Here is a 25,707-nt window from a genome sequence, read left to right as displayed (position 1 = left end):
TTGTGATTGCTTTCTAGATGTCGTGTAATTATACCACAATTCGAACAAACAAATACCATTTGCTGGGAATTCTAATTTATTGCCTACCTTTTAGATTTAGTGCTATTTTATCAATGTTCAATTTTTATCATTCCTAATAAGGAAAGAGGTACCGCTCACACCACATGCCTGACGTAATCACCATTTATCTGGCTGGACAGGGATGGGAATGGCAAACCCAGCCCTACTCCGTCCCGTTCTCATACCTTCTCACCAAACACAACATATTCTGATTCCATTAGAGAAAATAAAATAAAATAAAAGATGAGAGAGTTGAGGAATGAATCAACACTTATTTAGCCAACTAACAAAAAGAATATATATCTGATATTAAAAAATATAAAAAAGATAAAAACAGAAACGATAACCTGAGAACGGTTATCTCCACTACTACACAAACAAGACAACAGCAGAAACCAGCCAAGGCAATGCACCTATATAACTCTCTATTGACCCCTTGAGAAACCAGGAGAGTTACAAAGGGGGCGGATAAAAAATACATCACATGGGGCCACATAAAATTACACCACTTTTGTTTTGAAATACAACCTTCTATACCAAATATTGGTCTAGATGTGAATTGTGATAGAATTTTATAGTAAAAACCCAGCTTGGCATTGCAATCTTATCGACCTCAAATCAAACATGCATTGATTATTTCCGTGAATTTCATCGGTAGCCACCGCCATATGGCTGCTGAGGATAACCACCTGCCCCCATCATGGGGTTATAACCGGCAGGCATGTTTGACCCAGGAGGCAATCCAGTTGGCCCTTGCATCCCCATGCCCATATTCATTCCCATTCCCATGTTCCCCATCCCCATCCCCATTCCCATGCCCATGGGTTGATTCATGCCTCCGTAGCCACCCATGCCCATGCCTCCACCCGGACCGCCACCCATACCCATAGCCGGACCTGGACCTGGACCTGGACCCATACCCATGCCCATACCAGAACCTATCATAGGGTTTGGTTGACCCCTAAGAACACTTGCACCTGCACGACCAATACCAGAACCAGATCCCATAGCTTTACCCATGGCAACAGTAGATGCTGCAGGAGTTGCTGGCTGCTTCTCCATCCTCTTCTCTTTCCGGTTAATGGAATCAAAATCAATTCCAATATCATTCAACGGATTAATTTTGGCTGCAGGTAAAAATAAAACAAAAGCCGTTACAAGACCCACAAAAAACATAGACAGTCAATAAACAAGTTTTAGAGGCTTGTCCTACTGCCAAAAGAGGAAAAAAAGAAAGGCACATATGGCACTCACCTCCGGATATATTAAAATTAACTAGTCCTCTGCTCAGTGTATCAGCCCAAACTGCTGACTTGGGCTCAAACTTGTCTTTAGGTGGTTGAGCAACTATAGAAAGTGCCCCTGTTGAAGATGGCAGTGCTTGATGTGAACCCATTGAAGTGTTTGGCCCTGTTTGTGGAAAAAGGTTGCCAAGAACATCACTGTTGTGCTGCAAACCTGGTCCGGTTGGAGCTTGATGAACAGCCTGCGAAGCTACTGGGCCGACAGAACCCTGTTGTGGATTAAAGTTCCCACCATTAAGCTGTGCAGCTGGTGCAGTATGAGTTTGAGGAGCCATGTACGAGGTGATGGGAGATATAGAACCTCCCTGTTGGGGGAAGAAGTTTCCGCTATTGGGAGCGGAAAATCCACCTTGCTGTGAAATGAAATTCCCACTGTTGAACTGTGCAATTGGTCCTGTCGGAGTTTGGGGAGCCACATGTGAAGTGATGGGAGCTGTAGGTCCTCCCTGTGGGGAAAAAGCCCCACTGCTGTTTTGTCCAGCAAATCCAGTTTGATTATGAGACACAATAGCTCCAGGCTGCACATGAAAATTCCCGTACATATTAGCATTTGGCTGTGAAGGTTGACCTGTTGGACCTGAAAAGGGTGGCTGTGAAGTCATGACAGGTGAAGGTCCAGGAGGAGGGAGAATATCTGCGAGAATATCAGTGTTGTGTTCAGCAGACTGCTCTTGAGGCAAAAATTGTGAGTTTGTTGGAGGAGTTTGAACACTGGAAACCCCAGGTGCCGAATATGTTACGGCAGAAAATGAGTCCCCAAAGGGAAAGTTAGCTGCACCCTGGTTCATGGTTGGAGGGAAAGAGTCTGTGGGCGTGGAAGTCTGTGGCTGAGGTTGGACAGTCTCACTGGAAGGGAGAGCTCTGAAGGGGGAGTCGCCAAATGGATCATCAAATGACTGCATCAAAGGAGAACACTTTTAATCCAATAATTATAATTGGCTATACAATTTTGTCCCCAAAGTTTAGGCGGAAATACTTAACTTGCAGTTATAAAGGACTCGATTGGAAAATTTAAAACTACGGGGACTTAAGTGGAAAACACCTCAAACTACAGGGGCCAAAGTTCAATGTAGCCATTTTAATTCCATGGAAAATGACAAAAACATAGATGAAGATACAGCACAGAAAGCGGGGGTCACAGATTCTCTAATGTCAACTACTCTGAACATGTCAGCTATTGAACCCATTATTAACATGAGATGCGATGAGAAAGAACTTCTAATATTTCAACATTTTCAAATTATAAATTCCGTTCCTATAATTGTAGAGAGAAGCCTTTTACATACCAATATTGCATTTGACCATTTTACTCATATGCTAAATGATCCATATATTTACTCCTAAGGAAGATAACCCATTTAAAAACAAACAGAATAATGAATGTATCCAGGGGAAATTTGTTGTGTGATATGCATATAACCTGTAAAAGTGGATCATAAATGAGACATATTACTCTGACCAAAAAATGGACATGTTAAATACATCAAGGGTCAAATTGAAAGATCTCCTAAACGATTATCCTGTCATAACTCAACTCAAGAAGTACGGCCCTTCAAATTTTTTTATGACATAAAAAATGCCTACCTGGCTCATAACATTAGACGCTGATGGAGTTGCCACAAATGTGGTCGCAGAACCAGAGTTTGCATGGGCATCAGGTTCAAATGTAGTGGTAGGAGATGTAGTTGGCACAATGGCCAATGCATTTGAAGAGAATGAGTCTGATAGGGAGCCGAGTAAGTCAATCTCAACATTGTTTGAGGTAGCTGGGGCAGCTGAAGCAGCTTGGGCAGTTTGGGCAGCTGGGGCAGCTTGGGCATTTTGGGCAGCTGCTAAAGGAAAGACAGTATGAGTTTTTCATAGTGCTGCGTTTTTTTTCTTACTGTAAACAAAATAATATGCCTAAAGGGCCATAAAACAACTATATCAAAACGAAACCTGCTTGCAAAAGGTAACCAAAATAGTTAAAGATCTGGTTCTATATTCAGGAAACCAACATAAAAACACTATTGTTACACAAGATCTTGGTTCTCTATACACATCCAAAACTAAACTACCTTTGCCTAAACAGTATTATGATGTTGAACACAACCGGTAAAAATAGCATCCAAGCCTGATAAGAGGATCAAACTAGGAGGAGGCTGCCAACAATAAATCTACACTTCCCAAAGTTATCACAACTGCAACTACCATGCCTAATCGGAACCATAACCTACACAACCACCATCACCTATCATTCCATCACAAAGTATTATGTCATTACCTCAACCTCCACAGCTCCTACTGATATCACCATTATGATTTATAGTCACTAACTTTATACGACATATTGTGGGCATTTTTCTCATATAAAGAAAACATGCAACTTTTCACATATATAAAGGAACTTCTGGTTCTAAATTATCAGAAAAAATATATATGAAACAGGTAATAGTTCTCAATTAGTCTGGTATATTATGTTTTAGACTGTTAATCAGGCAAAATCATGTCTGAATGTGCTAACATGATTAACAATCAAGATAAAAGAAAATAAAGAATTCATGCAAAAGTAAAGTGCATTTCGAGTAGGGACCATCTGCCGTTCAAATACCCCCATCCTGACGTGTGCATCATTTCACAATCAGAACCAATGAGTTAAAATCATTGATGATACAGTGATAGCTCATTATTCCGCACTTCAAGATTGAATAAAGCACAAACATGTACACAGGACTTACTAACCTGAAACAGAACCAAATGGAACGCCTGAAACAGAACCACGTGGATCAAAAAATTCATCGGAAGGCTCCACTTCCTGCTTTACAGGTGATGCAGAAGCAACTTGAGCACTGGTTGCTTGGCCTGGATTAGTGCTTGTTGGGGGAGAAGAAGCTCTAGGAGCAGAAGCTGATGGAGTTTCTCCACCCCTGTAAAGAAATATTAAATGATTGAGCTACTGTTATAATAGAACAAATATAAATAAAATGTGAATTATATACCTTTATAAAGAAAAAAATACCTTTCACTGTGAACAGGACTTCGAGATTCACTTACAACCTCTTCATAACTAGGAGGAGCACCAATGTTTTGTTCCGAAAATTTCCTACTTAGCCTGCGGATAATGACTAATATTCTTAAGGGGAACTCACAATATTCTGGAATGCTTTGAGCATGATGAATATTTATGAAACAACATTATCACTGAATTTCAAATATATTATCATTACTTTGTTTTTCTTACCAAAATCTTTAATATTTCTTGAATGTATCATATATTAATTTATGTACATATATACCACCAATAAAAAACATATACACATATATGGATGCCAATGTGGGTGAACATTGTTTTTCTAAAAATGCCTATAAATTAAATTAGTTAATTCTTTTTCATGTGATGCTATCTCCATCCACCTATTTTAGTGACCAAAAAACATAGAAGCCTTCTTAATTGGAAATAATAGAAATTTCCTTCATATGAGTAAGTAAAGAAACCTGGAGATCTTAAAAATAAAGTAAAGGTACTACCAATCTTAAAAGAAAATCCTTATACTAGAAATCATAATGTTCCTCGTACAACAAAATATTTAGTGCAAAAATTTTAATTTCTTCATATGTATTATGTGATTTAGAAGAGTGATAATATTAGGATCATAATTGTATCATTTGATTCCTGTCCAACTTTAATCACATATAGTCATGTCCAATAAATGTCTAACACACACAGAGATTTTTAGACATATATCGAGCACAAATCAACTGAAGATTTACCTTCCATCCTGAGATTGGTCATCAGCTCTAACGCCACTACCACTGCAGTGAGGATAAATAAAGGACAAAAAATAAGTTTATAATCTAGGTCAAGTATACAATGAAGGCATCGATTGTAGCCTAAATTGTGACATATTTTCTTTTAAACAAAATAATTTGGCACGTTACGAAGATAACTTCCAGTTTTCAAGCATTAAAATGGAAAATGTGTTTGGTCCCTGTTCAAAATAATATTTTTTTAAAGATTTTCTTATCCTTCATCAGGGAAGCATCACAAAAATTATATATAAAAATAAAACAAAATTGTTCATAACAACTTTCCCTTCTTAATGTTCAAGTGAAAAACTAAGTCGACATTCTGAAATTAGAGAGTTGAGCATGATAAGCCAAAACAAAATCAATAACGCCACCAATAAAATGAAAACGGTTCTTAATCATGCTAGTGATTCAAGATTATCAACAGAAGTAGGCAATTACCGAGATGAATATTGGCCATCATCATCCAATGAGCGCTCTCTCTCTCTATCAGAGCTTCTACTTCTAGAGTCATGGTAATCATCAACACTTCGACTTCTTCCTCGGTAATCATCATCCCTAAAACCTTCTCTGCCGTTGCGTTCATCATATTCTCTGCCATAACGATCTCCGTCACGACTATATGAATCCCCTTGTTTTCCATACCGGTCGTCATCCCTATAGCCCAATTCTTTTTCCCTCCCATAACCATAACCATTTCTATCCTCATCCCTGCCTCCATAGCGGCCTTCATAACGATCATCGTCATATTTGTCACCATATCCTCCTGTACTTGAATAGGAACCGGGCCTATACATTCCGCCTGGTGATGATGTATTACGAAACCTGTTGCGATACAGAAAAGTCATAAACCTGTTTCGTTATGGTTTCCTGTAAAGGAAGAACCAGGGGTAGTTTTACAATACTACTCCTTTGACTTCTCCCTCTTACAACTAGCAAAAACATTTATAAAAGAAAAAACATAAGTAAATCACTGTTTTGAACTATTATCTGAGCTGCACATAAGATGATGAGCATGATAAGCCACAATTAGCTAGTGAGATGTTCCTCACAATAAATATGGAAAATTTTAAGGGTCTATCATAGGAAACATTTGAATTTAACAAAATTGAAATAGAAGGCGCAAGAAAAGGACAAGGTGCCCATTTATGTTTGAAATTACAAAAGGGAATATTACAGGAAAAGCATTACAATTAATTCATAACTCATCAAATGAAGACAAATTAAAATCAATGAAATATTCTTAAACTGCCTCGATAATTTAATGTAGATGCAATAACTCAAAAACAAGAGACAAGTTACAGCCACTCCTCAAATTAATACTGTGCAGCGATAAAGAAACTTCAATATGAGACTTAAGAAAATTAACGCTCTCACATAGTTCTACTGAAGAAACCTTTCCTGTTCTTAATTGCATGGACTACTTTTTAAAAATAAAAAATGGATGTCGAAGCAAGGCAGAAAGTATGTTTTATTGTTGGAGTGTTGCTGTATTTTACTGTGCTGTTTGTTTGCTGCCATGTAATATTATGATTTTAGCTCTCTTTTGAAGTTGTAGTTGAGTAGTCTAGCTAGACCAGTGGACATCTTCTCCCTTGTATTATATTATATAGTATTGTACTTTTATTTTTATTAATGAAAGCATGTCTCTTATAGTAAAAATAAACAAAGCAGCAGACCAAACAACTTCAGGCTTTCAGACCATTGTGAACCCCATATAAATGAAAAAGAAAAATTACGAAGCCTGATACTATAGTTACAAAGAATTGTATTTAATTTTATGCATTATATGCTATATAGCAATGTCCGAGAATAACATGGCAGTATTTTTAACAACCATTTCTGAGAGAATGCTTACTTGTCCCTGTTAGCAGCTGCTTTCTGTCTAACCTCAATTATCCTTTCTTTATCATTGACAAGGGCCACAAGACTCTGAGACTTCTTTCTGACATTACTTCCCTGGTCCCTTCCACTGGAATCAATGTATTGAAAATCGGATAATGTCTGTATCATAGAAAAAGTACTAGTCCAGTTAGCTCAATAAATAAAGCAGATTGCTAAGCCATTGGGGCTAGCACAAGCGGTAAGGATAGCAGATACATTTTCTTTGCAATTCTCCTTTTTTTTTTAAAAAAAAAAAAAAACCAAAGACTTAATATGAATCTTGGAAACAGCATTCAGGCGGAAATTACTGATATTTGATACGCATGCTCCTTGATATCATCGATGACACGCTCTGACCCATGAGCCACCATGTATTCCAAAACAATTAATGCCTGCAGTTAAGAACAAAATATTTTATGAACCAACACATATGGTAAACAAAACATTACCATATTGCTGCATCGTAAAACTAAAAATAGGAAATCTCATGACGGTGATAATAGAAGTTACTCATACAGTACATGGAGATGGAGGGGACAGGGGGAAGAGAGAGAGAGAGAGAGAGAGAGAGAGAGAGAGAGCAAGCTAAACAATGTGTATCTGCCAGTTACTACAAAAAAGGACATGGAACATGACAAACCTTGTAAACATGCCTCCAATTCTTCCCAGTATCACTTAGCCGCTTCCAAATTACGGACATGATCATTTGGTATTCATGGCTGCACAATTGTTCCAAAATGAATTATTTCAAAGATAGTTAGAGATTCAAAGAACCCATAAAAGGAAACTACGAAGCTTACTAGTTTCTGGTTGCCTGTGCAATATCAGCAAGAAGTGATCCATGAGGACCCCAGGGCTCATTACTAGTAGCATCAAGAACCTTGAAAGGAAATGGGAGAGAGAGTGAGTAATTGAGTAAGAAAGAGAATATAAATTCAAAGCCTACTAGAGTTCTACCTCACGACCACTGAACCTAGGCATTGATGACTATTAACCAACTTACTTTTGCATATTGACATAGCACAACTAACAGAGAAGAAGGTTACCTTCTGTTCTATTCCAGGAACTTTAAGCACTTTTTTATTCACCTCTCTCTTGCTGCAAGAACACAGTAAAGAACTACAGTTACGCAGTTTTGGTTGCAAAATATAGGGAAAAAGAAGAAGTTATTTCATCAACAGAGGGGCAAAAAACTCTAAATTTGTCAAAAGTACAATTCAAAATCAGTTTTTTCACAATAATTTTAAAGTAACAAGCAACACTCAAATGCTAGGTAGGAAGATCATTATCTAAGCATTAAATTGAGAAAGAAAAAAAAAACAGTAAGCAATTTAATCTGATGAACACAATTCAATACTTACATGTCCCTAACAGTTTGATCAAAGACTTTCTTCATTGTAGCTCGTTTCCGAATTAACAAAAATCAATAACAGCAGCAAATTCCACGATCCAATTCAAATGAATATCGCCTCTAAGGAAAACTTTACCTATAAGAATCATCAATTCAATTAATACAAGACAAGGTTGAAGATCTTTGGACCCAATAACAGAACAGAATGTTCATTTATTAAATCACCAAAAAAATACAAAAAATTGGTTAAAAAATGCAACACATCAATTGAATTGAAACCCAAATGTCATCGAATTCAGAATTGGTTGGAAAACTTGAGGAATATGCTACATGTTGTAAATGGAAGAGGCACCCAAATGTAATGTTTTCAACCAATTTACATATAAATATAGAATGAATCCTTTGAATCAAGTATTGACAACCCAGATACCATCTACATCTACTTTGACCCATATCAATTGGGAAATCGAATTTGAATTCAAATGAGCCATTACAAGAAGAAAAAAATGCAAAGGTAGGGAATCAGCAGAGCTGAATCAAATAAAATAAAAACACTTGGATGGATTAGATCTGAAACAGAGAAATATGAAGCAAAATGAGAAATACCCAGATCTAAATGAAACGAAACCTACCTACCTGATCCAAATGAAGCGATTATTGAGACCAAGAAAAAAAATTGTGAAAAAAGAACAAGAATTGGATCTGTTACAGACAAAGGGAGGGAAAGGAGGAGGAGCAGATAGAGAGAAGTGCTCCTGAATTCCCTAAGCTGTTGTTTTGGTCATTGTCTTCTTCTTTGAACAAAATAAGAATAGCAAAGAGAGACAGACAGAGAGAGAGAGAGAGAGAGAGAAGAGGTCTTTGGCCTTGGCTTTTGGATTTTGGGTTTTTTTTGGTTTATTGGGTTTTTTTTTTTTTTTTTCTCTAATCTCTATCCATTTTGACTATAAAATTTCGTTTTGAAAAAATGAAATTAATAATTTATTTAAATGGCAAAATGACGAGAAAGACAGCGCACCTTACACGCTGCCAATTAAGGAAAACAACCCTCTCTTTCTTATGATCTTATTCATTTATTTTTTACTTTCCTTAATTGTAATTAACCATTTTTAAATAATTCTTAATTGTGATTAAACTTTTTTTGTGTGAAGATTTTATACTTTTCTTCCATTTGGAGATGTAATAACAGTGAAAGAAGGATCCCCCCCTCTCACACCAAAAACCAATAGTGAAAGAGTGTTTGAATTGCTGGACTGCTAAAATGTCTCTATCTTGTTGTCGTTAGACAATTCAACCAATTTTATGTTGAAATGTTATTGACAATTTTTCACTATTTTATGTTGAAATGTCACTGATATAGCTCAAAACTAGAATACGATATATCACTAGTCTATTATTTAAGAAGTAGACCGGTAGTCTCAAATTGGAATTCTCATGTCACTTTGAAAGTGTACATGTGTGTGTGAAAAACCTCACAAGTTCGAATTCCCATGTTACTTATAATTTTGAACTTTTTCAATTTTTTTGATTGTAGGAATTCGCATCAATACTTATCGTCCACTTGTTAACATTTATTAGAAATTCCATGATAAATAAAAAGACGTTATGTTTTAAGTTTGAACATAAACCTGTTTGGCACACTATAGCTCTCAAATTACAGACCGAACCAAACCATCAAATCGATGTCGGTTCGGATTGACACATTTATGGAGAAAAATTGTGTTGGTAATCAAACAAAATCACACTAAGTGTCGGTTCGGTTTCTTGGATATTTCGGTGGACCGGTTATCATGCCCACCCTACGTTATTTCTCTTTATTTTATTTTTATTTTTTTGACCTTTTTGGTCATAATTCTTTAGTGTTCAATTACTGCTCAAAACTTTATTTGATAAGCAACCGGCATAAAAGCCTCTTTCTACTATATTCTACACAACCTTGAAAAGTGGCCAAAAAGAGAACCATTAAACAGCCAGCACCCATTCTTCTTTGCTTAATATCGACAAAAAAAAAAAATTAAACGCGTTCTCGTTCTCTTAATATCGCTTGTATAAATAAATAAATAAATAAAAATAATTAAGAATTGATGATGATGAGAGAGATGGGGGCTGTCACAGCTCATAATGAAATTATTCCAGGGTGAAATTACAGCTCATATTTTATGTATGCCAGTGCCATTTTGTGATGTCCCCCATTGTCCAAAATAGAATCCCTTGCGATTGCGAAGCATCATATCATCAACACACAAATCTTATTCTATTGCTAACGCGGTTCGCTTGCACATATTGAATGGAAGACAGGTGAAACCAAGTGTTTCTAGGAACATTCTTAAACTTTCATATAGAATATATTTCCACTTTTTTTTAATGGATGACATTAAAACTTAAATATTTCTTATTTTAATGAATATTAAGAAAGGATTTTGGTCATAAAACTACTATTTCCCCTAAAATCATTATGTTTCTTATTTCAATTTTCTTTACAAATTAAAATTTGTTGAAAACTCCAAAAAACAAAAACGAAAATAAAACCCAACAACCAACATAGTTGAAAGACGTCCAAGGCGCAATAAAAGAGTTTGTAGCTCAAGTGGGTAAGAGAGATCTTGTGTTCGAATCCCCTTAAACCAATATCATTTGTATATATAAAATAATGTCAAGGCACACTCGTCACTTGTTGTCGAGGTGTGCACAAGATGTCTCTACAACAGGAGGCAAATGCACTTTTAGAAAAAGTTGGGGAGGAAAAGAGTGATGTTTTATATTTTATTTTTGTTCCTCAAATTCTTCTCAAGGTAAAAGCAAATTATGAAATTTACATAGAAAAAGCAAAAGAAAAAGAGAGGCTACTAAATAAATAAAGGGGGTCTAAAGAGCAACACAACTAAGAAATGTATTTTATATAGTGAAAATCTGTAATGGTGGTAAGCATAATCATATAGCACAAGTGATCAATGGCACATGTGTTTTTTAAAACTTGTGACTTGTCAATCAAAGTAGGCCAAGACATGCTTTTTTCTATTGGAGATGGCTTCACTCGGCCAACGCACGAAACAAAAAGCTTGAAGATGGCTTCAGCCCTCCGTTTAAGACCACTCTGCAAATCCCAGCCCTCCTTTTTTAAACATACACATACACTTTCAATCTTTCAGGCCATTTGTCTCGATATGCAGCCTCTAAACATTCCTTGGCCTTGTGAACTTTTGACTCAAGGTAAAAGGTCCCGTTCTCGGCATTATTTTCGAAAGAAGTGTTGTATCTCTGCACTAATTATATAAGCGATAGTTTAAATTACTCTAAATTAATATACTTTGTGAAGAAGAGGGTTTGAACTTGGATTTAAGAAGGATTTTTCCGAACCCGTTCAAAATACATACATGAGACCATGATAAACTTCCTCCCAAGTGGTTCTCTCGAGACATTAAGAATCTGCCTAGCTTCTTGCTCTGTGATGACCTTGGTACTTCTATGAACATAATTCTGTAATGTTTCTTGAGCTACACCCGATTTTCAGGCTTGTACAAAATAATGCAGATAAATATGTAATAGCCTGTGCAGACATCTAAAGTTGGTATGATTTGTAGCAGGGGCAAGGAAAAGAAAACCAATAAGATTTAAACTTTGCTAAATAGATACTCCTGAGATTATGTTCAAGTACTTAAATATGTGCATAAGGAAGGAAAGAGCAGAAAAGTATGACATAAAACATGTTAGCAATATAGAACCAATAGCACCCAAATAGAATATTTGATTCTTTTGGGGGCATTGATTTGCGAGTCTTAATTACTATTATCTGTAATTTGTACAAGAATAATTGTTGACTTTAGAAGCATTGTTTGAGTTGAAATTTGTCCCACGTTAGAAGGTTAGAGTTCCTTTAAAGTCATTTTAGTAGTTTAGTTTGAGTTGTGTCATCCAAGTGGCCCAATAAGTGGCTATGGGTTTAATGGCATTTCTTTGGAAGACATTATGTGTTCTGCTTGTTTTCATGAAGTTTTTGCAAGTTAAAATGTTCTTAAAAATAAATAAGGATGGACTAAACTTAAATTAACTAGAAACAAGTTAATCAAAAAACAAAATCAAAGTAAAACCCTTTTTAAACAATTACTAAAGCTAGGGTCCCAAATTTTTAGGACTAGGGATTGGAAGAAAAAACCATTTAGGACCATCCACGTCACTATTTAGGGTCCTAAAATTTGGGTTTGGGACACTATGCCTTGAGATGGTCTTAGATGACTATATGTATGCTTTAGTAATAGGAGAAAATAGTTACACTAATCAAATTTTGAAAGTTGAATTTGTTGAATACCGATGCATCAAATACTAAAATATTGATGACATGTTTACTTATAGTAATGTGTATTTGAATGATTCTAATTTCAACTTTTCATGTGTTTACTAATATATAAGCATGAGAATAATTTAATTTTCAAGTTTTTTCTGAATTTACTAACACATTATATATAAAAAGATTATATCAGTTAAACGACAAATTCTATAATTGAATACCCTTAAAATCAGAAATGGAATTAACTAGAAAGAGTTGTTTATCCGATTCCCCTTTCCTATTATTGATAAGTAAATATGTCATGAAATTCATATTTTCGGGCACCAGTAAGTAATCCCGAAAGTGAAAAGGAGATGGACATAAAACCTTTTCTGTTCACCACTCTCCATCTAGTAACGATTTCACCTCCGATGGGTATTAAATTATTAATTAGTAAATACTAGACTAACCCACACGGCCAGTCTCGAAACTTCAGGTGAATCTTCGTGCGCCGCTGCCACCGACCACGTTCTCAGGTAAACTCGTCGACTCGTTCTCAGTTTTCAGTTCTGTTTGGGTTTTATTTCATGACTTTTGTTTGGGCAATTTCAGGTGATGACTATATTCTGTGCTTTTGTGGATTTTCTGGGTTATATTTGTAATATGATTGATGGAAACAAATAGAAATCGAATCTGTTTTTGGTATATGATTGAATTCCAATTGTATTGCTTTGTTTGTGTATCCACTGAATCTGTTTTCTGAACTGCATTGAACTCTTAGGCTTCAAATTGTATGTTTCATTGAATCTGTTCATATATTTTCTAAGTGGCAAAATCTGTTTGTGTATCCATGGAATGCTGAGTTAGAGTCTCTCTATCAGTGTAAGAAACAAACACAATGCTGAAGTTCCTGTCAAGGGTGAGGATTGAGTTCAATGCCTTGGACCCACGTACGGCCTCGTGTCTGGAGTTCTTGGCACAGTGCAATGCCCGGAAGGCCAAGGAGTCCAACCCCTCCTGCGCTGTCCAAGTCAAGCGCCGAACCGATGATGAGCCGCCTAAGATCACCGTCACCTTTGTCAACGGAGTCGAGGAGGTGTTCGACGCCACCGCCACTCCCGCCCAGGACATCAGGAACATGATTCTTGAAAAGGGTCAGAGCCTCGAGACTGAGCAGATGTTCCGCGACGCTGGTGAGCCTTGGCCCGTTGTTATCCCCGCCGAGGAGCTCCACCAACCGGCCCCTGGTACCAAGGTGCGTAAAGGCTTTACATTTCTCTGATCCTTTTTTGCTTTTGCTGGTTTCTTTTGGGTGAACTGGCAGTGTGGCACTCCGTCGAACATCTAACATGCAATGAATGAAAAGGTGGTTGGATCCGATTTTATTGTTTTTTCAGTACATACTGGCACTGTTTCTTGTTGACTTGTAGTAACTACATGCTTTGAATCTTTAGACTGTTGAAACTTTTTATTACGTAATTTTTATTATTGGTGTAATTACCATTGTTGCTATTGCTGTGCTTGCTATGTGCACAATGATCCCTTTGCTATCATTTTTTATTCCTCCCAAATCTCATTTCACTCTTTTTTCTTTCTCCTTTTTGAGGTAAAGTTTATTATACGGATAAAACTATCACAATTTTCATATTTTGCAATTGGTGTTATTAGCGTCTTATGCACCAAATACCATTGGTGTTTACAAATACTGAATATTTTAGCCTGCAAATATTTGTAAGATGAAGCAAGAAGTTGGGAAATGGGGATGTTGGGATTTGTTATCTAAAGAATCATATCGAATTTTAGTAGTTGCCTCACCTGTTCATATCAAAATCCATATCGAATCATATCAGAATCCTCCTGCTTGTTATGTTTCTGGTGTTTTGTATGCGTCCGTGTGCCTCTGTGGCTATTGAAAGACTATTCTGTAGCCTTTTGCATCTGCAGCCCCCCATTGCTTTTAGATAGGGGGATTGAATACCACTCTTTTGGTTATCTTATTACTAAATGCTCCTTCTGCTTAAGCCCCAGAAGGATTTATTTGTTATCTATTGTTTCTCTTATATGGTGCTATGCGTCGTTTCTTTCAGCCGAGGAAAGCAGAAGAGAAAAAGCAGTAATCTGTTCCCATTTGATCACACAGATTACTGGGGAGCGCTTGTATAGTCAAGTCTGCTAGACTTCAGTTCGGCGTTTCATTTGGAAAAGAGAATACTGTATTGGAGTTGCACTTTAGACAATCCCGTCTTGTTGCGGTTTTGCTTCACTGTAGATGCATTTGATACATTTAGTAGAGGTTGAATCCTCGGAGTAGGAATTGTGGATGCTAGGAGCCATGTTTTCTTCTTCGTTTTTTTGACACTTTTGTTGGAGCTTACAGCCATTATAACATTGTTCTGGCCTGCGAGTGAGAGAGCAAGTAAAATCGGGGCAAGTAATTTGAATAGATGGACTGCTAAGTAGCTCTATCTTGTCTTTAGACAATTCAACCAATATTATTTTTGTAATCATACTCGATAATTGGTAAAGCTAGTCTCAAGTCCTCATTTTTCTCCTTTATTTGTTTCAATTTTTATCAAATATTATGTTTCATCACGACAAATTTAGTCGTCAGATTAACATGAGATTTTTATTTTTAATCTTGAAATTCATTTGGAAGGGAAGTTTTTTAACATGAGGAATTTGAATTTTAGTTTTTAGTGTAAGTGGTCGTTTGGCATTGCTTATTTTAGGTGACAAGTGATTTTTAAAAAAAATTTGGGAAGCCCAGCTCGTTTGCTAAACTACGAGAAAATAACTTCTTGTTAAAAATTGATGTGAGAAAAAACTATAAGGGAAATCAGCTAATAAGGTGCTTTCATTTTCTGATTATGCAGGAATTAATTTCGAAGAGGCGCTAGTTTTAATGATTATGTGGGAATCATTTTCTGATTATACGGGAATTAGTACCAACAACACTTATAACAAAAAATTTACCAAACGTCAAATTACTTTCTCTCACAGCAAATCTGACAGTGGTTATTTTCACAGCACAATAATGCCAAACTTGCTTCATTGAACTTCAAAAATATAGAAAAATTTCAAAATTTCCCGTTATATTTTGACCCTTTATTGGAACTTTGGGTACTAAACTTTAAAAAAACGTTGCATGACATCCCACTGTCCCCAATTTTGACCCTTTTTGGACTAGTGATAGTGAATCCCCCATTCTTGAAAACACATTTTGACGTTTTCAAACTCAAGGCACAATTTTGAATCTATTTTATGAAATTGATTTTCTGTTTAAAATAACTCACCGAACGAATATTTTCATTGTTTCTGATTTTAGAAAACGGAAAATGACGACTAAAAATGGTACCTAACGGCCCATAATTTTTCATATTCTGTTTTTGTTTCTCAAATTTATCGCAACAGTAAAGCGAACTGTAAATTTACAAAGACAAAAAAATGAGAGGGTACTAAATAAATAAAGGGATCTAAATAGCAACACATGTAATGGTGCTAAAGCATAATCATAGAGCACAACTGATCAAACTTGTGACTTGTCAATCAAAGTCGGCCAACAGATGCTTTTCTATTGTACAAAAAAGGAACAAAACACACAGTTGGATTGGGAGAGAGTATAATTTCTGTCCATTTAGACAGCTTAGCTTGGCCAAAGCACGAAACAAAAAAGCTTGATGGCCTCAGCCTGCCCTCCGTCTAAGACCACTTTGCAAATTCCAACCCAACTACTATTATTATTATTGATCAAACATAAGATGTGAACACAACAACTTCAACAAACTCTCGCATTTCAAGGGGGATGAGATAAACGAACATGTGTATACAGTTTCAATCTTTCGGGCCATTAGGCCTGAACACTAATTATACAATAAATGAAAAGGGCAAAAATTGGAGGAATTACAACCATACTCTCAACTAGGGGTACCCGTACCCTGACCTTTGTCTTGATATGCAGCCTCTAAGCATTCCTTGGCCCTGTGAACTTTTGACTGAAGGTAAAAGGTCCCGTTCTTGGCATTATTTTCGAATAAAGTGTCATATCTCTGCACAGGTTTAAGAAGAATTTTCAGAACCTGTTCAAAATGCATATATGAGACGGTAAACAAGATATAAATGTGGAAAGTATTTACCTTCATAACTTCCTCCCAAGTGGTTGTCTCTGAGACATTAAGAATCTGCCTAGCTTCTTGCTCTGTCATGACCTTGCTGCTTCTACGAACAGCATTCTGTAATGTTTCTTGAGCCACACCTGATTTTGAGGCATCTACAAGACACCACAGATAATTAAATAAGGGCCAGTGCATCTAAAGTTGGTATGAAATTTAGCTGGGGCAAGGAAAAGAAAAACAAATTAGATCTAAGCTCTGCCAAATAGATAGTCTCCTGAGATTATGTTGAGTACTTAAATATGTGCATACATCTATACTCTAACCCAGGTCACGACAGTAAAGGGCAGAAGGGGACCAATAGTACCTAAATACACCCTTTGATTTGTTTTTTTCCAACATTGGCGAGTGTTTATCACTATTATCTGTAATCTGTACAGGAACAATTTCCTTGGCTATGTGGTTATTTGAGCTGCACCTTATTTCTCCTCAGGGATGGAGGTCAAATCTTAAACAATGAATTTTCTGAAGTTCCAGCAAATCCTTGCAAAACAGTTTGGCCTCTATTTCTCCCCAACATCACAGGCAACTTTGTTACCAACAGATAGTGAACTTATTAAAGCATATCTGAATCAGAGTTTGTAATCAGTCATGCAAAATCTCCATTTGAATCCATTATTATAGGCCACCACATATTTTTTCTCACAGCGTTAACAACCCATTTCACCTTCCTCCTATATCATCATGTCATGCTCAACTAAAACATAGAATCGGAAAGAGATCATAATAATATAAACAAATGCAAAAATTAGCTTTCGCATTGTGAAAACTAGATAAAATAGGCCAGCCCAATTCAAGAAAGTTTAGACCATTTGGAGATTTTAATTTCCCGATAGATCAGAAACCTCTTGATCTACCTGTGGTATAGGACTACCAGACAAATATATACTAAATGTTTTCAAAATTCAATAGATAACTGAAACTAGTACTATTTTAATTTGTTCTATTTTGGGACCATTCTGTTAGATGAGCTAGAACCTTAAACAAACATAACTACATGAGCCACAACAGTCAAAAGTAACTTACCGAATCAGTATAAAAGCATGATTACCAAATCAGCTATATAATATTGCAAAAAAGAAAAAACTATGCTAGAATTACAAGCCACACATTGAGTTACCATGACCAAAGAAAACTTACTTTGAAGTGCCTGACGATATGCTTGAACTAGAGCCCTTGCCACTATACTAGAACCCATCACAATTAAGTTAGCAAGAATCTTTGCAGCCTGCACAAATGTATGAGCAAATGACATAAAGTAGACAATCTAATGAACATGAAGTCAAGAGAAATTAATGTCATTTCAAAATCAATGCTTCCAGCATTGACTCTCTCTCTCTCTCTCTCTCTCTCTCTCACACACACACACACACACACACACACACACACACATGTTCATGCAAGCATGCACGCACTAAACTTGATGAACACAATCAAACGAAATCAATTTGTGATAGTGAACTCTCTGACCTTGTTCCATCTATTCCTATCAGCATGTCACTAAACACTCAACCAAAATGCTTCTCAGAGGAAAAAGGAAGTTCAAAAGCAACCAGTGACATTTTCACCTAAACCATGATCATCTATGAAACTATTTCTTCTAAACAGTGCATCAAGTAAAACAACAAAAATGGTCAATGCTACCAAAAAATAATAATTTTGTTTCTTTAATGAGCATCACAGATTTTACTAATCTTCTCTATATCTATAAAACATGCCATAGCGAACAAGCTTGCCAGTGGAAAGCAAACCAGGTGTGTAACCAAAACAGCACACAAGTGACCAAATAAACCTGAGGTGCAATCCCAAAATCCCAAGCCAAAATAAAAGAGAGTCTAAGAGGCAGGTGGCTTCCAAATTCCAAACTGCATCAAGGAGTACAAATTTTATATCCTAAAAGTTCAGCGAAGCACACCAAGAAGGACAAAAGCTAATTCTACCCCAGAACCCTTTAACTTCCACCCTATTATTTTCGAAAATCCATTTATCTCATTACATCCACACTACCCACACAGTAGCCATCACAGCCATCACAGTAGCCATCACAGCCATCACACAGCTTCACAAGGCTTTTGGTTTTCGCCCCCACCCCTCCTCCAAAAACAAAATGTTTCTCAACAAACAAAGAAAGGCACAATTTGGGTAGGACTTCAAAGAAAATAAAAGATATATCACAACCAAATACTTCAAAAGAGAGAACTGGTCAGAACTTTGGATCACTAATGGACTTCAGTATTGATACTTTACACTCATAAATTTTGACCCATTTATTTTAAAACGCCTGTTATGCAATCATGAAAACCCATTTATTTTAAAACGCCCAATTTTATGGGCAGATCACAAACCAACAATCTTTTACCACATTTCTATTGTTTTTTCTCTATAATTGACCTTGAACCATACATCTCAGACCGGTAACCTGATTAAAGATCTTAAGAATGAATCATGACATTCTAAATACATAAACTCCATTCAGACAAACAATTCCCCGTCTAGACACTGCATTTCGCTGGATGGGCATATATGTTGATTCTGGAAATTTTCCCAGGGGTCTAAAGAGATAGTCAAAATGCTGTTTATTATTCTACCATTGCAAAAAAAAAGTAAGGCTACTAACAATTCAATATGGCCAAGAAATAAAAAGTAGACAAATTTTTGGATTATTATTAAACCTTAATGTTGGGATGGAACTCAGTTTGAATTCAACCCAGCCATCAACCCGCCAATATTAAAATTAAATTGGGAAACAAATATACTCTCCTTTACATTAAAAGAAATTTTTTTGTCGATTTAACATCTATAATAAGCATATCAAGCACCTCAATGCTCTAATTTTCCAGGAAGAAAAAACATCAACATATTTGCATACATGAAATATCGTCTCAAAACACCGTAGACAATCTTGAATTGTTGGTGGCCTAACTTCAAGTTTGAATTAACGTATAACCATATCAGAAATTTGACAAGTCTCACAACAAGTTTGAATTTCCAGTTTTTTTTTTTTTTTTTTTCCTTCTTCTCGGAAACTAGACAGAACATTAATGCGAGAACCGTGAAATAACAAAGAAGAGAAGAGGAAATGGAGCATACCATAGCTGAATAGTATCAAATCGATCACTCTGTCTGTCTTCTTTTCCGTATAAATTAGGGTTTCCAATTTCTTCTTCTTCTTCTTCTTCTTCAGAATTTCGCATATGTTGTTTTATTGATGTTTGGTTGATGGGTTTGCCCATAGGAAGCGAAAAACTTCGTGTGGCTTCGGATCTCCTGTAGCCAAATATACTTTGCCCTCTCTGTCTCCTATCTACCATTTTGACACGTGCACCTTTACGTAACAGAGCTTTACAATTGTTAAGACTTATAAAAATAAAATTTAAAATATTTTAATTTAGACGGACGGTTTTAGCCCTTAAATTAACGGCCAAATTGACGGAATGATTCAATTGGAATGGATGAGAGAGTTGGATGACATAATTGCCTCAAAAAAAAGTTTGAAAACCCAATTGCAACTCGAGATAAAATTCAAGGACCCCTACAGTTAAAAGCCCAAGATTAGCAAAAACTGTGTCCTAGCTTGGTTGGTCAAGTGACAAATTGTGCATAGTGGATGTTGTTTGAACTCTACAAATGGCATGGTGTTTAATAATTTTTTAATTATTAATTTAAATGAAGGTGTCGGATGGGGGTGGTCTCGTGACAGGGCCGAGAGACGGTGGTTTGGTCAACGGTGACAGTGGGGGTGCCTTCTAAACCTAAAAGGGGCAAAATAATCTTTTTTCCTATAAATTTAAGAGATATTTAGTGATATACCCATTTCTAGCACTAATATTATAAATAAACCCTACACAATTGAATTCCTATAAACAAACCCAAAAAAAACCCAAAAAATGATAGCTAGCCTTATAGAATTTAATATTGATTATTAAATTACTTTGATGCCCTATTGAGTGCTTTGGGTATTTTTATGAGATTTTGGGGTTGGGCTTGTTTTAAGAAATTGATGGCAGTTTTGTAATTTATAAGAAGTTAAAAGCTTTTTTGTTATGTTGTAAATGGGCTTTGGGTGTGTTTCTAAAGTCCATTTTATATAGGGTATTTTTATAATTTGGGCCCCCATATTGGGTATAATAGTGAATCTCCCAAAATTTAAATGGGCCTGGGCCACCTTATTGACTGACCTATTACAAAAGAAAATTCTAAACCCATTCACCAAAACCAAAATACTTAATTTATGATATCCTAATTATTAAAGTTTTTAACCACTATACACTAATTTTTCTTTTAAAAAATGTAGATTAGATCACATATGTTTAGGAGCACATGCTATCTCTTTATTATAATTTTAAAAAAAAATTATTTGTAAAAACTTATGTTTCAAAAACCATAAGTAAAAGTCCTTGGCAAAAATGAACTTACTCCTTCCTAATAGTAAGATTTCAATCATAAATATAATAATATATATATAGATAAACTAGATTATATAATTATTTTATTAGTCTCTGAATTTAGACCCGATTTGCATTTGAGTCCATAATTTTCAAAATAGTTCCCGTGGTCCTTTAACTTCACTTTTGTTAGGACAAATGGTCCTTACGTCAATTGTGTTAACTTTTTTGTTAAATGTAGGGGTAAAATGGAATTTTTATATTAAATAAATAAATAATCATATCTTTAAAATAACAATAAAATCAAATCAAATAAAAAACCAACAAAAAAAACAATAATAAAGTTTGAGGGGAGTAGAAATCGGGATACATGGGGAGAGAGAGAGAGAGAGAGTTTAATTTTAATTTTTCAGTTTTTCAGTTTTTTTATTCATATTTTAATCAATTTAATACAAAAGTACCATTTTGCCCTGCATTTAACAAAAAAATTAACAAAATTGATGACAGGACCATTTGTCCTAACAAAACAGAAGTTGAAGGACCACGGGAACGATTTTGAAAATCGAGAGACTCACAAATGCAAATCAAGTCTAAGTCCATGGACTAATAAAACGATTAACCCTTGTTTACAACAAAGACTTTGGTTAAGTCTTTGAACAACTAGGAGAGAACTAGGACGAGCACTTACACAAGTCAGAACTTTTTCTTTGTCTCTTATTTTTAAGAGTAACGCTACGGGCACCAACTTGTTTACCAACTTTTGGATACCAACACATGTGGCACATGACATGGCAACCTATGTCATCTGCCACCTCATTTATTTTAATTACATAATTTATTATATAAATAAAAGAATTTTTTTTCTTTTTCTTTTTTCTTTTTTCTTTTTTCGGTGTGAAATTATTTTATTTATATAACAAATTATGTAATTAAAATAAATGAGGTGGCATATGACATAGGTTGCCATATCATGTGCCACATGTGTTGGTATTCAAAAGTTGGTAAACAAGTTGGTGCCCGTAGCGTTATTGTATTTTTAATACTTCATTTTTTACTCTTTTGCTATTACTTACTATTTAATTTCACATATGTGCTGGGATGTTTGATTTTGTTGTTAGTATGTTTAATTAAAGGTCATTCTACATATTATTTATAAGTTTTCTTTTATTATATCGGATCACAATTAAAACCCCAAGGCACCAAAAAAGTTGTTGTCTTTTTTAAGAAAAAGAATTATGAGTCATCATCTAGTTCAATGCCTTCTAGCACATGATCTAATTCACCACATCATCTTGCTATGCAAAAGTGAAGTACCTTAAAAAATCCATCTCTTATATTGAAAAATTGATAGACAAGCAATCAAAGCAATAAGTGATGGACAATCAGTTGCGACTTACAACCACAATAGAGGACATTTGGTATCTAGCAATTAATCCATTGACTTATCTAACCGGGGCAATTAAAGTTTTTTACAAGAATGAACAGAAAAGTTGAAAAAGTTGTCATAGATAAGACTGCTTGTAACTAAAAGTGATTAGCCAAGAGTTCGTTACCAAACTCAATTGAGTGAGGCCACTTTAAGGAAACTATTCAAATTGTGTTGTTCTCCATATCTCAATCTCTTTTTTTTTTGGTCTGAATCTCTATTCAACAGCTTTTGTATCCAATTAGGCCAGAAGAATAATAATAGCGGCATGATGTTCGTCATAAGAGACAAAGTAAGTAGCCTGTGAGGTTGGATTATATCAGCACACCATGAAAATGGACCAGAACATTCAGAGGCACATTTTGACCCATGAAAGATGCAAAAGTTGAGCAAAGCCATTAGCCTGAGTCGTAACTTTCAACACCAACCATAAGTACGTAAACCATTTGCCATTGCGAGATGAGGGAAAAGCAAACCAAAGACAATCAGATAAATCTCAACGTGGGCCAACCCAAACATTTGACTTATGAGATTGTCAGGTGGTGATCAGGACTTTCCAGCTGTAACTATTCATTTTAATTCACCTGCTCCTGTAGAAGAAGAAGCTCATTACACAGGTTCCATTATATTTTCTATATTTGTATTTATTTATATCCTTCTTAGTGCTTATCAAATGCTTTAAATATTAAGTAAACGTGAGTTGTACCAATTGAGCAGAATAGTGTATCCGTCCTTTTATTTTTGAGCTCGAATTCTTCTCTTCTGTAATATGATTTTGTAAAAAATAATACTTGTTTTTATTTCTATTTCTTTACTGGGTTTTCTCTCACTCATCAATTATAATGAAGAAATAAATAGTAATCAAAACTAGATAACATTTATTTTGGTTTTGTAATCAAACTACGTAACAACATTTCATGATGGGGCTCCAACAATATTCTCAATAATACTTGTTTTGTTTTTGTCTTGTATTTATTTTATTTGTTATATATTTTCAGCTTAATATATACTTAAGTTTATTAATCTCGGCAGGCCAAGTGACTGGATTTTGGAATATGGTAGTTTCCAAGGCTGCTTCCAAGTAGACGACGGGTCGTGTGGATCCCACAATCCCACTGACTCTCTTAAGGTTCATTGCTCTGCAGCCACTTTCTAACATGGCAGGCTACCTGCCCGGTACCCAATAATATACGTACCATTCTCATCATGTCATATATTTGGAGTCAAATTCCCGTTAGCAGAGACGACAAGAAGCATGAGGCACTAAGCAAAAAGGCTGACGAGCCACTATTCTTCTTCTTTTGGCTCTGCAAATCTTCTGGTTTTAGAACTTTAGATCCTCTGTTTTTTGCCACTGCAGAAAAGTGTGTTCATGGTGATTGATCGGTAAATGGAATGCGTAACTTGTCTAATTTTTTTTTTTTCTCAATTAGGAGGTTAGTTTTTTTTTTTTTTTTTTCTTTGACGAGGAAGAATCGAAAATAGAACCTCGGGATGATGGTTAGGTTTAATTTTCGAAGGTGAATGTATGATAATAACAATTATTCGAGGTAAGAGCAACAAATTGAACATGAATGTCTTTCTTTATTGCTAAATTACTCATCAGTGCCTAGAGCACAGGAAGGGCCAAGAAACATGATATTCTCCACGCAATAAATAGAAGCCAATCAAACAATTAAAAGGCCAAAGCACTCACTATACAATCACAAATTAAGAGACCCCAAGTGGGAATACTGAAAAATGAAACTGTGACAACCAAGCTAATTCCAAGACCCTGCTGATAAATTAAACCCTCCAATATTACCCACTTTCCCATTTAATCTTGCTTGGTTCCCAACTTGAAGAATATAGTAAAATCATGTGCAAGATGGCCACCAACAAAGTAGAAACACACTGGTCTGAATTGCTGATGTTGTAGATCATTGAAGTTTCTGCCAGACCCTTATTGAATGGACTTGGATTGGAAGCTTGATGCCTCAATTTCCCACTTTGGGAGCCTTCCTTTATTCCACTGTTTATATTAAAACCTGCAATTGTAATTGGAAATTAATAACCCAAAAGTAAAATGGTTTGATGATAATTGAAAATGTAAATGATAGCAAGAGACAACGAAGGTTTTCACTTACATGATCGGTCTATGCTTAATAGTGAACTGGAGGTGGGGGAGATGCATAAATGTAAACCGGTGGTGGTGGTGACTTCACAGGAGGTGGAGGGGACTCGTAGATGTAAGGGGGAGGAGGAGAGGGTGATGGTGGTGGTGGGGAGTTGTATTTGTATGGTGGAGGAGAGTGTGTGGGGGGTGGTGGGGAGATGTATTTGTATGGTGGAGGAGGGGGTGTGGGGGGTGGTGGGGGGATGTATTTGTGGGTGGGTGGTGGGAGATGTATTTGTAGGGGGCAGGAGGAGAGTGTGTGGGGGGGGGCGGTAAAAGGGGGGAGACTTGCAGGTAATGTGAGGATGAAGGAGGAGGGAGAGGAATGGTGGTGTTGGAAACTTGGTACAAAATATATGCTACGATATGTTTGTCGGCTCAAAGTGAAGGCGGAGAGGTGACTGATGTATGCTCCTGGAGGTGAGGGAAGAGAAGTGTGTGGGTTTAGAGTGGGGGGGACTTTTAAAAAAGTGACCTAGATGGTGGGGAGGGAGGAGGAGAGGAGAATAGTGGTGGGGAGACACAATATGAAGTTGCATTTATGGTTTAGGTAGTGGTAGTGAGAAAGTAGACCTGTAGCAACATATAGAGTGGGGGAGAAGTGATGGTAGTGGAGGTAGGTAAATATATTGCTTATGAGAGAGTTGTGGTTTTAGGTAGTGAAAATTGGTGGTGAGTGACTTGTAGTAGTATGGAGGTGGAGGAGAAGGTGAAGGTGGTGGAGGAGATTGGTAATAGTATGGGGTTGGTGGTTTGGGTGATGGTGGGGGAGGAGACTTGTAGTAGTATGGAGGTGGAGGAGAAGGTGATGGTGGTGGTGGGGACTTGTAGTAGTATGGTGGTGGAGGAGAGGGAGACGGTGGTGGGGGAGACTTGTACAAGTATGGAGGTTGTGGTTTGGGTGAAGGTGGTGGAGGAGACTT

At 36.2% G+C, this 25,707-nt stretch overlaps 3 protein-coding genes and 1 long non-coding RNA gene across 9 annotated transcripts; 1 reads left to right on the top strand and 3 right to left on the bottom strand.

The window, feature by feature from the left end:
* Positions 1 to 312: 312 nt before the first annotated feature.
* Positions 313 to 9,261, bottom strand: LOC117636305 (clathrin interactor EPSIN 2). 4 transcript variants are annotated; one of them, XM_034370753.1, is made up of 14 exons: positions 9,018 to 9,261; positions 8,396 to 8,521; positions 8,081 to 8,132; positions 7,835 to 7,914; positions 7,675 to 7,753; positions 7,343 to 7,426; positions 7,009 to 7,154; positions 5,592 to 5,975; positions 5,115 to 5,156; positions 4,363 to 4,455; positions 4,086 to 4,270; positions 2,949 to 3,196; positions 1,315 to 2,260; positions 313 to 1,187 (listed from the first exon to the last, which is right to left on the bottom strand). In XM_034370753.1, the coding sequence occupies exons 2-14, from the start codon at positions 8,428 to 8,430 to the stop codon at positions 709 to 711; spliced, it is 2,853 nt and encodes a 950-aa protein (XP_034226644.1). In that variant the 5' UTR covers positions 8,431 to 8,521; positions 9,018 to 9,261; the 3' UTR covers positions 313 to 708. The 4 variants fall into 4 exon arrangements, with proteins under 4 accessions (XP_034226644.1, XP_034226637.1, XP_034226653.1 ...); XM_034370746.1 differs by having other exon boundaries at positions 9,022 to 9,261; XM_034370762.1 differs by having other exon boundaries at positions 2,949 to 3,193; positions 9,022 to 9,261.
* A 3,710-nt stretch (positions 9,262 to 12,971) lies between these two features.
* On the top strand, positions 12,972 to 15,205 carry LOC117636291. Of its 2 annotated transcripts, none has more exons than XM_034370725.1 (3): positions 12,972 to 13,185; positions 13,531 to 13,904; positions 14,737 to 15,205. In XM_034370725.1, the coding sequence occupies exons 2-3, from the start codon at positions 13,548 to 13,550 to the stop codon at positions 14,764 to 14,766; spliced, it is 387 nt and encodes a 128-aa protein (XP_034226616.1). In that variant the 5' UTR covers positions 12,972 to 13,185; positions 13,531 to 13,547; the 3' UTR covers positions 14,767 to 15,205. The 2 variants fall into 2 exon arrangements, with proteins under 2 accessions (XP_034226616.1, XP_034226625.1); XM_034370734.1 differs by having other exon boundaries at positions 13,517 to 13,904.
* A 1,161-nt stretch (positions 15,206 to 16,366) lies between these two features.
* On the bottom strand, positions 16,367 to 20,070 carry LOC117636264 (mitochondrial import inner membrane translocase subunit PAM16 like 2). 2 transcript variants are annotated; one of them, XM_034370720.1, is made up of 4 exons: positions 19,909 to 20,070; positions 17,959 to 18,005; positions 16,783 to 16,916; positions 16,367 to 16,695 (listed from the first exon to the last, which is right to left on the bottom strand). In XM_034370720.1, the coding sequence occupies exons 1-4, from the start codon at positions 20,049 to 20,051 to the stop codon at positions 16,564 to 16,566; spliced, it is 456 nt and encodes a 151-aa protein (XP_034226611.1). In that variant the 5' UTR covers positions 20,052 to 20,070; the 3' UTR covers positions 16,367 to 16,563. The 2 variants fall into 2 exon arrangements, with proteins under 2 accessions (XP_034226611.1, XP_034226612.1); XM_034370721.1 differs by having other exon boundaries at positions 17,959 to 18,046; positions 19,909 to 20,064.
* A 4,123-nt stretch (positions 20,071 to 24,193) lies between these two features.
* Positions 24,194 to 24,970, bottom strand: LOC117614299. The gene is made up of 2 exons (XR_004583852.1): positions 24,756 to 24,970; positions 24,194 to 24,656 (listed from the first exon to the last, which is right to left on the bottom strand). It is a non-coding gene; the product is annotated as an uncharacterized LOC117614299 (long non-coding RNA).
* Between the last annotated feature and the right edge of the window lie 737 nt (positions 24,971 to 25,707).

The sequence above is a fragment of the Prunus dulcis genome, chromosome 1 (genome assembly GCF_902201215.1).
Source record: "Prunus dulcis chromosome 1, ALMONDv2, whole genome shotgun sequence".
NCBI classification, from domain to species: domain Eukaryota; kingdom Viridiplantae; phylum Streptophyta; class Magnoliopsida; order Rosales; family Rosaceae; genus Prunus; species Prunus dulcis.
The sequence above is the reverse complement of the archived record's forward strand: the minus strand, read 5'-3'. Positions and strand labels throughout refer to the sequence as shown.

Bases quoted from the DNA above. Each gene is read 5' to 3' on its own strand.
- LOC117636305 (XM_034370753.1), bottom strand. From the start codon at position 8,430: ATGAAGAAAGTCTTTGATCAAACTGTTAGGGACAT. The intron at 7,754-7,834 runs GTAAGCTTCGTA...ACAATTGTGCAG, and splicing joins GCACAGGCAACCAGAAACTA to CCATGAATACCAAATGATCA. The intron at 4,456-5,114 runs GTAAATCTTCAG...CATTATCCGCAG, and splicing joins GACCAATCTCAGGATGGAAG to GCTAAGTAGGAAATTTTCGG.
- LOC117636291 (XM_034370725.1), top strand. From the start codon at position 13,548: ATGCTGAAGTTCCTGTCAAGGGTGAGGATTGAGTTCAATGCCTTGGAC. The intron at 13,905-14,736 runs GTGCGTAAAGGC...CGTTTCTTTCAG, and splicing joins AACCGGCCCCTGGTACCAAG to CCGAGGAAAGCAGAAGAGAA.
- LOC117636264 (XM_034370720.1), bottom strand. From the start codon at position 20,051: ATGGGCAAACCCATCAACCAAACATCAATAAAACAACATATGCGAAAT. The intron at 18,006-19,908 runs GTATGCTCCATT...GATGGGTTCTAG, and splicing joins TTTGATACTATTCAGCTATG to TATAGTGGCAAGGGCTCTAG. The intron at 16,917-17,958 runs GTAAGTTTTCTT...GGTGTCTTGTAG, and splicing joins ATATCGTCAGGCACTTCAAA to ATGCCTCAAAATCAGGTGTG.